At 47.8% G+C, this 14,111-nt stretch overlaps 4 protein-coding genes across 4 annotated transcripts; 3 read left to right on the top strand and 1 right to left on the bottom strand.

The window, feature by feature from the left end:
• Positions 1 to 312: 312 nt before the first annotated feature.
• On the top strand, positions 313 to 2,133 carry KD926_000115 (amino acid transporter; the record flags this gene model as incomplete). The annotated part of the gene is made up of 5 exons (XM_053104039.1): positions 313 to 337; positions 385 to 529; positions 583 to 1,267; positions 1,324 to 1,483; positions 1,553 to 2,133. 5 exons carry the CDS (start codon positions 313 to 315, stop codon positions 2,131 to 2,133), a joined length of 1,596 nt encoding a protein of 531 aa, XP_052952680.1.
• A 3,751-nt stretch (positions 2,134 to 5,884) lies between these two features.
• On the top strand, positions 5,885 to 7,579 carry KD926_000116 (MDR family MFS transporter; the record flags this gene model as incomplete). The annotated part of the gene is made up of 2 exons (XM_053104040.1): positions 5,885 to 6,202; positions 6,257 to 7,579. 2 exons carry the CDS (start codon positions 5,885 to 5,887, stop codon positions 7,577 to 7,579), a joined length of 1,641 nt encoding a protein of 546 aa, XP_052952681.1.
• Positions 7,580 to 9,401: 1,822 nt separating this feature from the next.
• On the bottom strand, positions 9,402 to 9,902 carry KD926_000117 (exonuclease/endonuclease/phosphatase family protein; the record flags this gene model as incomplete). The annotated part of the gene is made up of 1 exon (XM_053104041.1): positions 9,402 to 9,902. The coding sequence occupies one exon, from the start codon at positions 9,900 to 9,902 to the stop codon at positions 9,402 to 9,404; it is 501 nt and encodes a 166-aa protein (XP_052952682.1).
• A 2,781-nt stretch (positions 9,903 to 12,683) lies between these two features.
• On the top strand, positions 12,684 to 13,702 carry KD926_000118 (ribonuclease H1; the record flags this gene model as incomplete). The annotated part of the gene is made up of 2 exons (XM_053104042.1): positions 12,684 to 13,072; positions 13,138 to 13,702. The coding sequence occupies 2 exons, from the start codon at positions 12,684 to 12,686 to the stop codon at positions 13,700 to 13,702; spliced, it is 954 nt and encodes a 317-aa protein (XP_052952683.1).
• Positions 13,703 to 14,111: the final 409 nt, after the last annotated feature.

Raw genomic sequence — 14,111 nt, forward strand, 5'->3', positions numbered from 1 at the left:
TTGCTAGCGGTTAGCATCACTGTGGGTCTATAAGGTGTCATCGGAAGCCAAACGGTGTCGGACCCTCGGTGCCCTTATCGTTCCACCCCCTGTATCTTCTGGGTACTGCGTACATGCTCTTGCACCTCTTGGCATTTATGGAGATGGCAATTTCGATGTGTCATTAGGGATGCAGGGATACGAAATATCTCGTCCTCAGTGCATGTCGTGATATCAGGTATTCGTCACGCAAGCCAAAAACATCAAGTATTGGGCTATAAAGCACCATGGGGGTCTATCCGACATGATCTGATAAAAAAGCATCAGAAAGCCATGGCACCCGGCAATATGCAGATATGTGAGTATTATCCTTGCCGTCTTGTACGCCAATAACTGATTGTATAGCAACATCGGAGGAGGTTGGAACGGCAGACACGGATTTCAAGCCTCAAGGTTCCCTTCGGGTCGAGGAATCCCACGTGTTGCAAGACCGAAATATCGGGGTCTTCGGGGCCATTTCGTTAGTAGTGAACAAGATTGTCGGGGCTGGGTACGTGGATCCGTTGCATTCAAAGAAGCTGAACTGACCCGATCCAATGTCAGGATATTTTCAACGCCCGCTACAATCTTCAAACTGAGCGGCAGTGTGGGGATGGCCTTGATTATCTGGGTCATTGCCGGTCTCATATCAACATGCGGGGCCCTGGTGATGTTAGAATTGGGTACTCGGATGCCACGATCCGGTGGAATGAAGGTGTATCTGGAGGCTGCATTTGCACCAAAGCTCCTAGTCACCTGTATATATTTGTTCTACTGCGTCTTCTTGCAGGTCTCCGCAAGTAACGCCATCACCACTTCTAGCTACCTGCTTCAAGCCGCTGGCGTGGACGCCACCACCTGGCGATTGCGAGGACTAGCCATCGCGGCCTCGGCATTCGCGGTGGGCATTCACACAGTGTGGCCTCGAGGCGGCAAGGCTCTGCAGGACCTACTGAGCCTGGTGAAACTGGTTATCTTGCTTTTTATTGTTTGTACCGGGTTCGCCGCTCTGGCTGGCCACGTGCCCAACACACACAATTTCGATCTGTCGACTTCGTTTCGCGGAACATCAAATGATGGTTATAGTATCGGAACAGCATTGCTAAATGCCATATTCGCATTCCACGGTTATGATAATGTTAACACAGTTCTTTCGGAAGTTCGCAACCCCCACAAAACCCTTCGCATCGCCCTCCCCGCGGCCATGGGCATAATAACGGTGCTGTACATTCTTGCCAACATTGCATACGTGAGGCTGTATCCTATCCCGTTTTCGTGGATCTTATCTGATACGTTTCGCCTTAGTTTGCCGCAGTACCAAGGGAAGAGTTTCTTCACAGTGAGGTCACAATCGCCGCCAATTTGTTTTCAAATGTATTTGGTCAGTCTGCGGCGGTCAAAGCACTTCCAGCTTTGGTGGCCATATCTGCCTTGGGGCACCTTCTAGGAATTGCCTTCACCGTTCGTGAGTAGCTCCGAGTCTTTGATACCTACCCAATTTACGATCCGTTTCGATTCTAACGTAGCTTGCCAGCCCGTGTCATCCAAGAGCTGGGCAAGGATGGCATTGCCCCCTTTCCAACACTCGTTATGCAAAACCGACCATTTCGAACACCGATCATGGCACTCATGATCCATCTCCTGGTTACGATTCTATTCACATGCGCGCCTCCAGCCGGTGATGCTTTCAACTTCGTTGTGAAACTATCATCGTATCCCACGACTGTGCTATTAACTGCCACGACCATTGGCCTAATCAAGCTACGGTGCTCGAGAGATCCTGAGGAGGACCGGCCTGTGTTCAAGGCCCCATGGGCAATTATTGTGTTCTACTTGGCCGGTAGCATGTTCCTGATTGTAATGCCCTTCATACCTCCTCATGGAGATAGTGAGACTTCAGGCCTTCCATATTGGCTCTCACCGGTTGTGGCACTTGGCATCCTTAGTTTGGGCTTTATTTATTACCTCGTGCCTTTCGTCCTGCTGCCGTCGCTGTTTGGATACCGATTACGCCCAACCGCAGTCGAGCTGAGCGATGGTTCGCATGTCACACGGTATAGACGGAAGACAGACTCAAAAGGATGGCTGGCCTACTTGCCTTTTCTTTCGACTTGAAATCTTACTCAACCCATGTGTCAGCTACACTTTCTACCCCGTACTTATTTATAGATAATACTTCTTACGTGGAACCAAATGTCCTCTGGGACCTAGAAATCATTGTTGAATTCAAGTAGGTTCAACGAAGCGGAATAATAATGGGTGAGTACTTACCGAATGTAACTGTGCTTCATAAAGGAGCTAAATGAATCATGTTAGTAACCTATTCAGCTGAGACAGCTCTGGCCTTGCAGACACCCACTTTAAACTGGACAGTTTTCCTACGCACCTGCCATCACAGGCTATTGAAAGTTGTATTTGAAAATAGGGCAAGTGAACGGCATGCTGTTTCATTAGTGTCGGTTGACTTGGTCATTGCCCTAAGCAGATATCCTATCGATTCAACGGAATGTAGGTATATGCTCGGTGGGTAAAAGTGAAGTGTCATTTCTAAACTGCAATCTGCCTAGCCATTTATAGTTCCACTTGTTTACACCTATGCATTCCTGATCCATTGGTATGTCATTTGGAATGGTAGGCCAAATCTAGGCCAAGCAAGGTGCTGTGCGGTATGTGGATTAGGTCAGGATACTCCACCTCTCTGGTCTGGTTGACAATATTATTCCAACAATTAGGTATTATGAGGTTAAACTATTTATTTCATTTGATTACAAGTCGTATTGATATCCTACTTCTGCGTTGCATAGGACGTCCGAACACTTTCTTGTGTCTTTTGCTACAGATCTGCAAGAACCGGAAGCTTGTAAGTGCGGCCACATGCAGCCCTGGGCGCTTGAACCCCACACAATATTATATAGAACAGAGCTTCGCCATACATGCCTACATTTCTAATTAGAAGCTGAATGGGCTGGAATAGATTGGACCCGAACTGAAAGTGGCCCAACCCCCAGAGTATATCAGGAAGATGATTTTGTGCGGGCTACCACGTTTACCAGATTCGGATGAAGGGACTCTTATCATTCCATTAGGATGGCCCTTATCCAAAGTACCACTGGAATTCTTCACTTGGATTTATTTTTTTGATTTCAATCTGTTTCGCAAGTGTTTCAGCGTTTAGATTCTGAATCTTTAACTCTTCCTCCAGTTTCTGCAGCTCAGTATTCTGGGATTGGTCGCGAAAATTAGCAGTAGCAACTCTTTGAAGACTGACTTGGGAGGTACTAGGGAAGTAAGTATTAAGCAATTAATAAATGATTTTCAGGTACTTAATAGGAATCGTACCTTGATCTTGCTCGGGAGTTTCTTCGCTGGCTTTGACTACCTCTTCGACTGCCTCTTTGACTTGAAGTTCTTTGTAATGGCCTGCCACTGCTAGAAGATAGAAAGAATATTTGGTCTTCATCTTGAATATTTAATTCAGAAGATTTAGATTCTTTTTCTTGCTGAGCTAGCTCTATAGAATACCTTAGAATAAGTACTTTTAAAGTATTTGGTAAGTGCTTTACAAGTATTCCAGACAAAGACATACCAGATCGAGCCATATGATTAAGATGACTAGCTTTAAGAGTTCGAGTTGCATACTGATGTCGAATACCATAAGAGCTATATGCTCGATTTTGCTGGATGTCTTGTAGATCTAACTTCCATGACCTATATGTATTTAGTAAGTAATTAGCAAGTATCTTTGAAGTACTTCATAAGTACTTGGTACTTACTCTAAAATTGCTTGCAATGGTATTAATTGCTTTCCACAACAATTGGACTTGTTATGTATTTGCTCAACTGCATTTGTACTCTTCTGAACTAAATCAAAAATATAATATGGAATAAGAGAGCAATTCTTGTTAAAGCCTGCTGCAATAACTGCACTCTTTTTATGTCGAGCCCAGTTCTGAACTGCCGGATGCTCATATTCTAAAAATAATTGATCAGCAAGTACTTGAGGGGTACTTAAGAACCAGTTAGAAAGTACTTATGAATCAAACAATTATACTATTTTAAGTAGTCTTCCTCAGATGTGCATTCTAGAAGTGCTGCCATTTGTGCCCCAATATGCTGATTCAAAGAGTTTTTGTAAATAGTTTTACGAATTCCTCGAAGAAAATGCACCCGACATAGAATAAGAATATTTTTTAGGAGCCAGAGTCGTGAATGATGTTCTGGGTCAATCTCTATTAGAAACTGAGATAGTCCTATGTTGGACGATTAATTACTGCTTCGCAAGTACTTGAGAAATAGTTAGGAAATACCTTCAATTTGTTTGTTATCAATATCCATCACTAGAGCATGCAGGCCGGTGCCATGTATAGCACGAAAGGTAAGCTTTTTACCTGTTAACTTATGCGCGATATTATAAACCCTTATGAATATAATATAATAGCCTTCCGTGGTATCCTCAGTTGTAAAGACACGGCAAAGCGTAATAGCTATTCTCAAGTAATTAGTAAGTACTTAGCGAGCAGTAAAAGTAGTTCTGCATACTTTTCTTCTGCTTATTCATGTATGCAGCAAATACCAACTCCTTTTGCTCTTTAGATTGAATACGCTTATATGATATATCAATCTCAACTGAAGGTTAAGTATGGAGGAGTTCAGCCTGGTCTTTCAGAACACAGATAATAAAAATCTGATTATTATTCTGATAGATCTCCTGCACATACTCCTAAGTAACATAATTAGATATCAAGCAGTTATAAATTGGCTACAAATTACTTACCTGGAGATCCATATAGTAGGTCTGTGGAACGGTTACCGACTGAGCTACTAAAAAGACCAGAATACCAAGTCAACGACTTGGTACGCGCATCGCTCTATATAGTGGTTCTTGGTCAGTTCGTCACAATACCCCGCCGTTCAAATGGCTGAGTCCCATCAGCCATCCCCTCTGGACCCCTTGGGCTAAACGGGTTTCGTGGGCGTATTGGATCATATAGAGCTGGCCCCCAAGGGGCTCCCTTGTCAGCCGCATGTCCGATTTTGCAACATAAGGCTGTCCTGCCTAGACCTGATCTGACCGTATCAGGAATCGAACGCGCGACCGGTTGACTTCTAGTCGTACTTGAGAGTGTTCTAATTATACACCTTTTACTATAGCAAATTACCAAATAGATTACCAGCCACTAAACATATTGCAAGCCAAAAGATAAATTTGTGTAAACGGAAGCTGGTACACCTTCTTGCATCGATCGTTCGTGAATTCGATTTAGTTGTCTCTAAGCTTTTTGATGCTGTATAAAGTGCAGCAATCTAATTCGATTTCTTATATTTTTAGGTAATTACTACTATGTTGGGGGTAGTATAATTTCATAAAAATATTGGCGTCAGAGGGTGAAAAAGAAATTGAAGCCGACATCTAATCTGCGGGGGATGGCATTTCACGAATATCTAAGGTAAATGGGCCGGCCCATGCTTACCCTCCTTGGCACCCTCCACCCGCCGAGGGTGAGCAACTTTGGACTCTCCACCTTCCGAGGTTCACCCGTGGGTCGATTTTGACCCTCCACCCGCGGGTGAGGGCGAGGCCTAGTCCTGGTTGTAAATTCGATTGGAATCTTGATTCAAAGTTGAGTTAGATTACTTGAAATGGCTCAGTATGAATTTATGATGCACGATTGCGGCGGGTCATACCGAGGACCAATGGATGCTCTTTGAGCCATCGTGAGTCATGTTGATTAACTTGCGCTAATCCCAAAGCGGGTCCGCTTTCGGGGTGTGCATCAACTATATAGTCCCCTTAATATATAAATTGCTGTCTTCATTTGTTCATGTTTCGAATTCAACCCTATCGTCATCATAACTGCCACAGCAGATGGCTGAGAAAAATTCCATTGGGGACCTACGAGCCTCAGAGGCAAACAGCGTGTCGACTGGCGACAGCGGCTCTCGAGCAGACGATGCGAACAACTACGAGTTGACTGGAATTCCACTAGTCCTGGTCATCACTGGACTTGGTCTTTCGATTTTTCTCATGTCACTGGACTCGTCCATCATTGCCACGGCCATTCCCAGAATCACCTCACAATTCAACAGCACCAGTGATATTGGCTGGTATGGAAGTGCATACTCCTTTGCGATGTGCGCCTTGCAGCCTATCGCAGGCAAACTGTTCGCGAGCTTTGCAATGAAAGTGAGATTATCCAAAATTTCCAGTTGGAGGTAAAAATTCCATTAACACATTTAGGGCATGTTCCTCGGATGTCTTGCCGTCTTTGAGCTTGGCTCATTGCTGTGCGCCCTTGCTGTTAATAGTCCTATGCTCATCGTCGGACGTGCTATCGCCGGAATTGGGGCAGCAGGATGCTTTACCGGGGCATTCTGTATTGTCGCAGTTTCCATCCCGCTGGTCAAGCGACCATTCTACATTGGAATTCTTCAGTCCACATTTGGCATCGCCACCATCATCGGACCCGTATTAGGTGGTGCATTCACTGAGCATGCGACGTGGCGGTGGTGTTTTTGGATCAATCTCCCTATCGGCGCTGTTACCATCTTTACACTGGTCTTCTTCTTCAGACCGCCTCCGCGCGACACGAAGAACTCTCCGTCGGTCCTTCGCAGACTGGAAAGCCTGGACTTGCTGGGCGCTTTTCTTTTCGCTCCGGCCATCATCATGATCTTCTTGGCTCTTCAATGGGGAGGGACCGAACACTCTTGGAAGAGTGCTACCATAATTGGTCTCTTCATTGGAGGTGCGGGTCTCGGTCTTATCTTTGCTCTCTGGCAAATACGAAGGGGTGACAATGCCATGATTCCACCGCGTCTGATCACTGAGCGTACGATGCTCTTCTCTTGTTTTAGCGAGTTTTTCGCCATGGGTGCCGTTTACATTTCAATCTACTACCTTCCAGAATGGTTCCAGGTAATCAAAAATGCCTCGCCCACGAAATCTGGAGTCATGTACCTCCCTTTAGCGCTGTCTGATGTCCTCTCTGCAACACTGACAGGCGCCTCACTTAAGTATCTCGGATACCCAAATCCCTACATGCTCCTTGGAACGGGCCTGATGAGCATAGCAACGGGACTCTTCTCTACCTTCTCCGAAAGCACTCCCCACCAGCAGTGGATCCCATTCCAAGTCCTCCAAGGTCTTGGTGTCGGAATGACCCTCTCAATGCCCTATGTTGCGACACAAACAGTCCTCAAGCCCGAGGATATTCCTGTCGGTACCTCATTACTGCAATGCTTTCAATTCTTCGGGGCTTCCGTGAACCTCGCCATCGCGGAGGCTATCTTTGAGAACAAACTTGTCTCGCGACTGGACAGTTGGGGATTTGACGGCCACGAGATAGAGAACATTCTCAGTGCAGGGTCCGCTGAAGTGAGGAACGTGGTTTCTGCGGCGCACCTTCGAGGCGTGCTAGATGCATACAACTACGCGATCACCAGGACGTTCTACGTCGCAACCAGTGTTGCTGCCGTTGCATTCCTCCTTTCACTCGGGATCCGCTGGAGGAGTGTCAAGCCGAAACCCCAGGCTGTTTCTGATGTGGAGGCTAGGTCGTGAAGTTAGTAGGATTCAGTGTCCCTGATTGGTTCAAGCAAACATTGAGGACGAATAATTCTGGAATGTGAGCCCTAAGGGTTTCGCACACCATCACGTCTTGCAGCGCGAATTACTATTTAGAAGTTTTGGAATAATGATGCATAGCTAGCCATTTTTTAACACAAAATATGAAGCGTCCTTCATTACACGCTCTGGGCCTCTTTATCTGACTAGGACTAGATACATGTGGTGTTTTACCTCGAGCCAGTTACCTGGAAGGCGAGTTAGTTCGTGTCATAAGAGATATTACCGAGGCAATGCAGATGTTGCGGGTTTATCGGACGCAAGGGGGGGGAAGCCAAAAAATGGAGATAGACAGGATGGCCCTGTTGACAACATAGATAGCACGGTGCTAGAAACACCGCCGGTTTCGATACGTGTCGACGCGTCTTGGCCTCACATTGCGGTTGGTGCTGTGGGCGGGCGTGTTGCACATATGTATAAGAGCTATTTGGTGATGAGTGTCATGTTGTATAGCGCGACGTAGGGGTCGGCACGAATAGCGAATATATTCGCATTCGTAATGCAAAATGTTGAGTATCACGGTGGCTGAACATTATGCCAGGGATTGGGGACGGCTATATATAATAAAAATAATAATAATATTGCTACTCCGTTGGGCCCATGGCCATCCGGTCTATCTCGCTATCTAGGGGGGAAAACCGTGTAGGGGGGAGGCCCTATCGGGTAAAAAACTCCTCCGCCTCGGTGGTACATCCCTCGCTCTTCGTACATGCCCCTGGTACCTGTTTGCTAGCACCAGCCTCGTTAACCCTCGATCAACCTATTCGCTAGCTGGAATTGGTCAATCATTCCTTCACTGATTTGTTTTTTCAATTCGACTCGGTAAGCATTCTCGACTGCTCGGTATGCCTTTTGTTTGTAGGTTCGGTAGTTGCCTCTTTCGTAGGCTCGGTGGGCGCTATCTCTAGTAGAACCTCTGATACTAGCTCTCGAATTGCTATCAGACTCGGATTCTTCGTCTGCCGTACGAGCTTTGCCTCTCTGGCGGCCTTTATATCTTCCTCGGCCCTTATCTCTGCCAGGTCTTCTGAGGTCTTGTCGCGAATCTCTGCCATATCGATCCCTTCGGCTGTTCCTTTCCTCTAGCTCCCTCTCCTTCTTAGGGGCTCTGCAGTCTCTCGCAAAATGGTCTATCTTGCCACAATTGGAACATTCCCGACTGTGCTTTATCCGATTTGCAGATTCCTCAGCTTCTTCAGTGATACTGATTCTCAGCTGTGACTCCTTCTGCTGCAATCTTGATAGGATCAATCCTCGTTCAAGCGTGATATTGCTGAATAGGGAGTCTCTCATTGTCCCATACTCCTCGGGCAGTCCGTTCAGAAACGTAATGAGTATAATCAACTCTTCGAACTTATATTTCTGGTCTCTAACCTTTAGGGTTACATTAGGATCAAAGCTAATCTTCTTCAGGAACTGACTGATCTTACGGTTTTACAAGTTTGCGGACTGCCGTAGATCATACAATGACTTTTTCAGCTCCAAAACCATACCTTAGCCGGCCTCGGGGTCAAAGTCTTGCAGACTCTGCGGGATCTCTATGCAATTTGGATCTGATCTGACGAAAGCATTAGATGCGTCAAGCAGGTAAGCAATATAGCTTTCCTTAGCTGCCATTGCTGCTAAAATCCGGAGACTGTCTTACTGGAACACCGGTGCAAAGGTCTCCTCGAAGTCATCTTATACATACATATATATATATATTTCTAAGGTATTCCATAGCGAGCTCAATATGCTGCTTTGTTTGCAAGAGAAAGCCCTAATTCTGTAGGTTGAGGTCCACGAAGCTCCGCAGGTCTTTAACGTTGCAGGCTTTCCAGTTCCTTCGTCGTTGTGCTTCGGAGGTCTTAGTGCTGATATCAAAAAGGATTCGTATTGGATAGTGGTCCAAACCTGCGTGAATTCGCTCGTTGACCTCGCAGGTAACGAGCCTAGGGGTCAGGTCCTGCGAGCCGAGGACCAGATCGATAGTGGTCTTGCTTCCGTTGCGCTCCCACGTGGTAGTACCTGGCTCCAGCCACAGGTCCAGGCACCTCGTATCCATCAGTTCCAGTAACTGGTCGGACGAGGAGTCTCTTTTAGAACGTTCTCCTCCCCACGCCGGGTGGTAGAGATTGAAGTCGCCTAGCAGGAGCAAACGTAGATTAGTAGAGCTGTTAGTAGAGCCGGTAAGGGTAATTAGAGAGGTAACAAGATCGAGAGTAGTGCTATCTACCTGGTCAGGTCGAATTGAAGATGGGCACTTGTTGGCCGTCAGCATCAGTGAGCTCGAGCTCCTGGACGTCCTTCGAATGCGCTTTATGTTTCCAGGTGCTGGAATCGATTTGGCGTATTATATCGGGCCCGCTCGTCCCCTATCGCGGTCGAATCCGGGTATAGGAGCTGGTGGGAGCCATTGGCAGGATAGTAAGTGGTATCTTGGTAAGGGTTCTCCCAAGGTTCTTGAACAAAGATGAGGTCAGCCTCTAGGACCGCAGGATCCCGGAGGAACTGTGCTATCACCTTGTCTTTAGATCGATTCGTATTATATTGGAGGACGTGAAGGGGCTTGATCATGATCGGTCGGCCCTAGTGCGTTTCTGTGATACTGAGCGGGTTCTCGTGATAGGAACCGTAGTAGGTACAGTAGTTGGTACCGGGGTCTTCGGGAGAGAAACAGTAGGGGTCTCACTGGCCGAGGTCGATCGTTCTCGGTATGCTACTCTACCGCGGGATCGTTTCGTGGGTAGTATATCGCCGGTTGGTAAGTCAACTGGTATGATAGCTAGGTGTAAGACTTCCTGCCGTATTGCGGACTGGGCACGGTAACGTTTTGCAAGCCACTCCTTCGTCCACGGCGACATCTAGACATCGGGGTCACTGGGGTAGGTATCTCCGACTCGCTCTGCTGACTGGCTTTCTCCCGGTTAGGCTGCGGAGGCGTACCCACCCGGTCTGCAGCAAAATCTATCCTATCTTCGGAGAGTTCACTAGCTGTAGGAATCATTTCCTGCGAGCCAGCGTGCGGCAGCGTAGACCCCGGTTGAAATCAGATCGTTGAGCGGTTACGTACGTTTACAGGCCTACTAACGGACCTTGTGCGCCTCTCTAAGAGGCTCGTGTACGGCTGACTGCATCCCTCGTTGTTAGACGAGCTAGAGGCCTCCGTACCGCTACATACGGAGAACCGAAAGTCCTGCAGATAGGGACCCGGTACCAGGCTTATCGGTATACTACTGCAGCTTGAACCCGGTCCATCTCTGCTACATACCTCGAATATCCCTTGTGCCAGGCAGCGTGTGCTTCTCTACACCCTGCACAGCATCGCTCCTGGCTGTTAGTGGACTTGTGAAAACGGTTCCAGGTCTCGTAGCCGCCCCTACAGAGCCCGCAACTTGTCTTGTTCGAACAGATAATTCCTGTGATCATATTGTTGCCAGTTAAAGTACCGTTGGATACGAGCAATCCAATTATATAATACTGTCTTATAAATAACGCTATCCTAAATGGTATCTCGTGCGATCGCCTCGTTAGCGTAGTGGGAGGCTAAAAATTCTACGATCAGAGCAAACAATTTCTGGTTCTTATAGTTAGATGGGTAAGTGAGCCACGCTGTACGCGTAATTCGGGGACTTTTACCCTGCGCAAAAAGAATAAGCACCTCTTAGAGATCTTTCTAGCACACAGCAAAGACATGCCACTTTGGATTCAAGATTGTTTCCGGAGTTTCCTGCTAGAAGAGAAGGTTATTCCTTCCCATTCTGACCAGGAAGGTGCGATGCATGAGAAGAAGGCCCTTGAGTCAATATACTGGTAAACGAAAGGTGGTCAAATATCGCTAGGAACGTGAGGGCACGAACGAGGACTTGTTGAGCTTTAGACCCCTGTTGAATTCTCTGCAGATTACCATAGAAGAAAAATTTTGTACTGTATTGTATCCTTAGTCGTGGAGGGCCATTCTGATAGCGCGAGGGAAAATCTTGACTCATGTTTCTGATGATGGTGAAAGGCCAATGGCATGGTTCTAAAGCTCTAAGATGTCACTTCAGTGAGGCATTTTAGCTGTGGAAAACCAAAGGTGTTGACAGTAGGCAACGAAATAGCCTTTTGAGGTGGAAAGCTCATGTCGAGGCGATTCTCTCTTTGTCCCGTAATGAATTGCTGTCGAGGAAAGTGGAGCAGTTACAGCTGCCTCCTATTGGTTTCCTTCGTCCTCCGCCTTTTCTTTGTGTCTTGTATGTAAAATAAGGGGTTCCGAGACAACACCTCAGGTCACTCTCGAGTATCCCATGGGTCCTCTAAGACACGCAGGAATTGGTCCCATCCACATATCAACTATGGACCAACTCTGCAGATGTGTATATAACATACCCTCTGCCTGCCACTCATTTTATCTACAATCAATCAATTCATCGCGTTTTAGTTGGTTCCACTTGATCCCCATTCGTCAGAGTGCATACTAGCAGATAGTCGAAGTGTAACCTGTTGAACTGGATGTTACCTCCTGAAGCCAGGGAGCTTTCCTGTACGGAGGAACGTTCCGGAGGAACGTTCCGGTTAGTTAGTATGGGATCAAGGGATCCTCCGCGGTAGGCATCCAGGAACATTCCTAGGTATCCTGCAGGCATTCCTGCCTGGGGCTTTGCCTCAGGCAGTATATATAGAGTCCCTAGATCCTCCCTCCTAGATAGCCTTTCCTCCCCATGGGAAAATTCTGTGACTACGAGTCATAAACAAACTTGTCTTTTACTAAGCTCCTTAGGAGACCGTCACAGTGGGTCCGCTTCGGGTCTTGTCATTGGGCCACTGGTGCTCCAGCCACTCCCACCCCACCAAGCCACTAAGAGTGGCTGGCCAGAAGAACAAATCCCCTTTGCACAACACAATTCCACCGCACCTTTGGCAAGGTAATTATTGATTGGCTATTACCGCAACAAACCTCAGACTGTGACCTTACCCCACTCTCTCGACCTTTCTCTTCACTCCGACCATCACTTGGCCAAGCGACTTACCTCAGCACAAACGTACAGAACAATAGACAGACAGAAAACAGACATCCACAATGCCTCGCGGCTGGTACCTCGCTCAAGGCCTGATCCCACTCGACTACAGCAGCAGCGACGACGACGAAGGCCCATGTGAGCTGCCAAACGGTCGTCTTGTCTGTGGACCTCACGGATTAGTGCAATGTGGTAGATGTTGCAGCGACTACACCTTTATGGACGATGTCCTTGGTGAACATCGCGAAGAACTCGAGGATGACGGGAGCGACGAGGAGGACCACGATTCGGCTCCCGTCGGCACGCCATCCACCATAGGTGTCCCTTCCCTAGGACCTGATATGATTCGGGGCACTGGTTCGGTGTTGCCCTCCAAGTTTGGGCCTTGCGTTAGCCCCCTGCAACCGATGGAGTTGTTTCGCGGCAGGGCTCGGTTTATGAATATAGTTAGGTAAGACGCTTTTTCTTCGTCGCGTGCTTTCTCGTGCTCATCTAAGCCACAATCCATGGTCTCAGGTGCACCTACCCGAACGACAACTCTATGCTCCTCATCATGACCGACGGGGCATGTCTCAACAACGGCCAAGCCAATCCCAAGGCGGGTTGGGCTTTTTTCCAGGGGCTGAATATTGAGGGCCAACCGCTCGTTGTCTCGGGCCGTCTGGAAAAGCAGGGTCCTTGGGGCGATGACGGCATCCAGAGCAGCAACCGGGCCGAGCTGCGGGCCGTCATCGCCGCCCTGCGGTTCCGACACTGGCCGGGCGAAGGCTTCAGGACAGTCGTCATCGCCACCGACTCGGAGTACGTCGTGGAGGGCTCGACACAGTGGGCGAAGACTTGGGTGCAGAACAATTGGAGGAGGAAAGGCAGGAAGGGAAATGACTACGTCAACGTCAAGAACAAGGACTTGTGGGAGATGCTCCTGGGGGAGTGCGAGAATGCCCACCGCCAAGGCCTGGCCATCCAATTCTGGAAGATCCCACGTGAATGGAACACTCTCGCCGATGAAGGTGCGAAGAAGGCTGCCACCGCGGAAGAAACGCCTGTTGAGTGGCTGGATTGCCACGGCCTCGCATTATAAGGGTGAAGGCGACATAGTGCTCTTTTTCATGTGAGTACCAGGCTAGCTGCCAGCCTACTGATGGCGGAAATATGCCCAAAGAGGAGGGATCTGGGCTTACCGCACATGGCCTTCACAGACGGGCCAGGCGCAACGGATCACAACACGTTCACATATTTTCAACCTTGTGTTATTTCTTATTTTTTTTCTTTGGGTTTCAAGCCCGTATGACTTCCGCTAAACGATAGAAGTCATTCACCAGATGATCCAACCGATAGATGGTGGCAGACGTTCGTTACGAGCAGCACCGCGACACGAAGAACCGTGTGCCCAAAGATCTTGATATAATGTCTCTATTTCAGTTGGTTGGCTTCAAGCCCTGGCACATGGGCCTCGTTTGTAACGACTTTATCAAGTGAGCAGCTTTTTA

The sequence above is a fragment of the Aspergillus affinis genome (assembly GCF_023601865.1).
Source record: "Aspergillus affinis strain CMG 70 chromosome Unknown NODE_102_length_131176_cov_92_109673, whole genome shotgun sequence".
Lineage (NCBI taxonomy): Eukaryota > Fungi > Ascomycota > Eurotiomycetes > Eurotiales > Aspergillaceae > Aspergillus > Aspergillus affinis.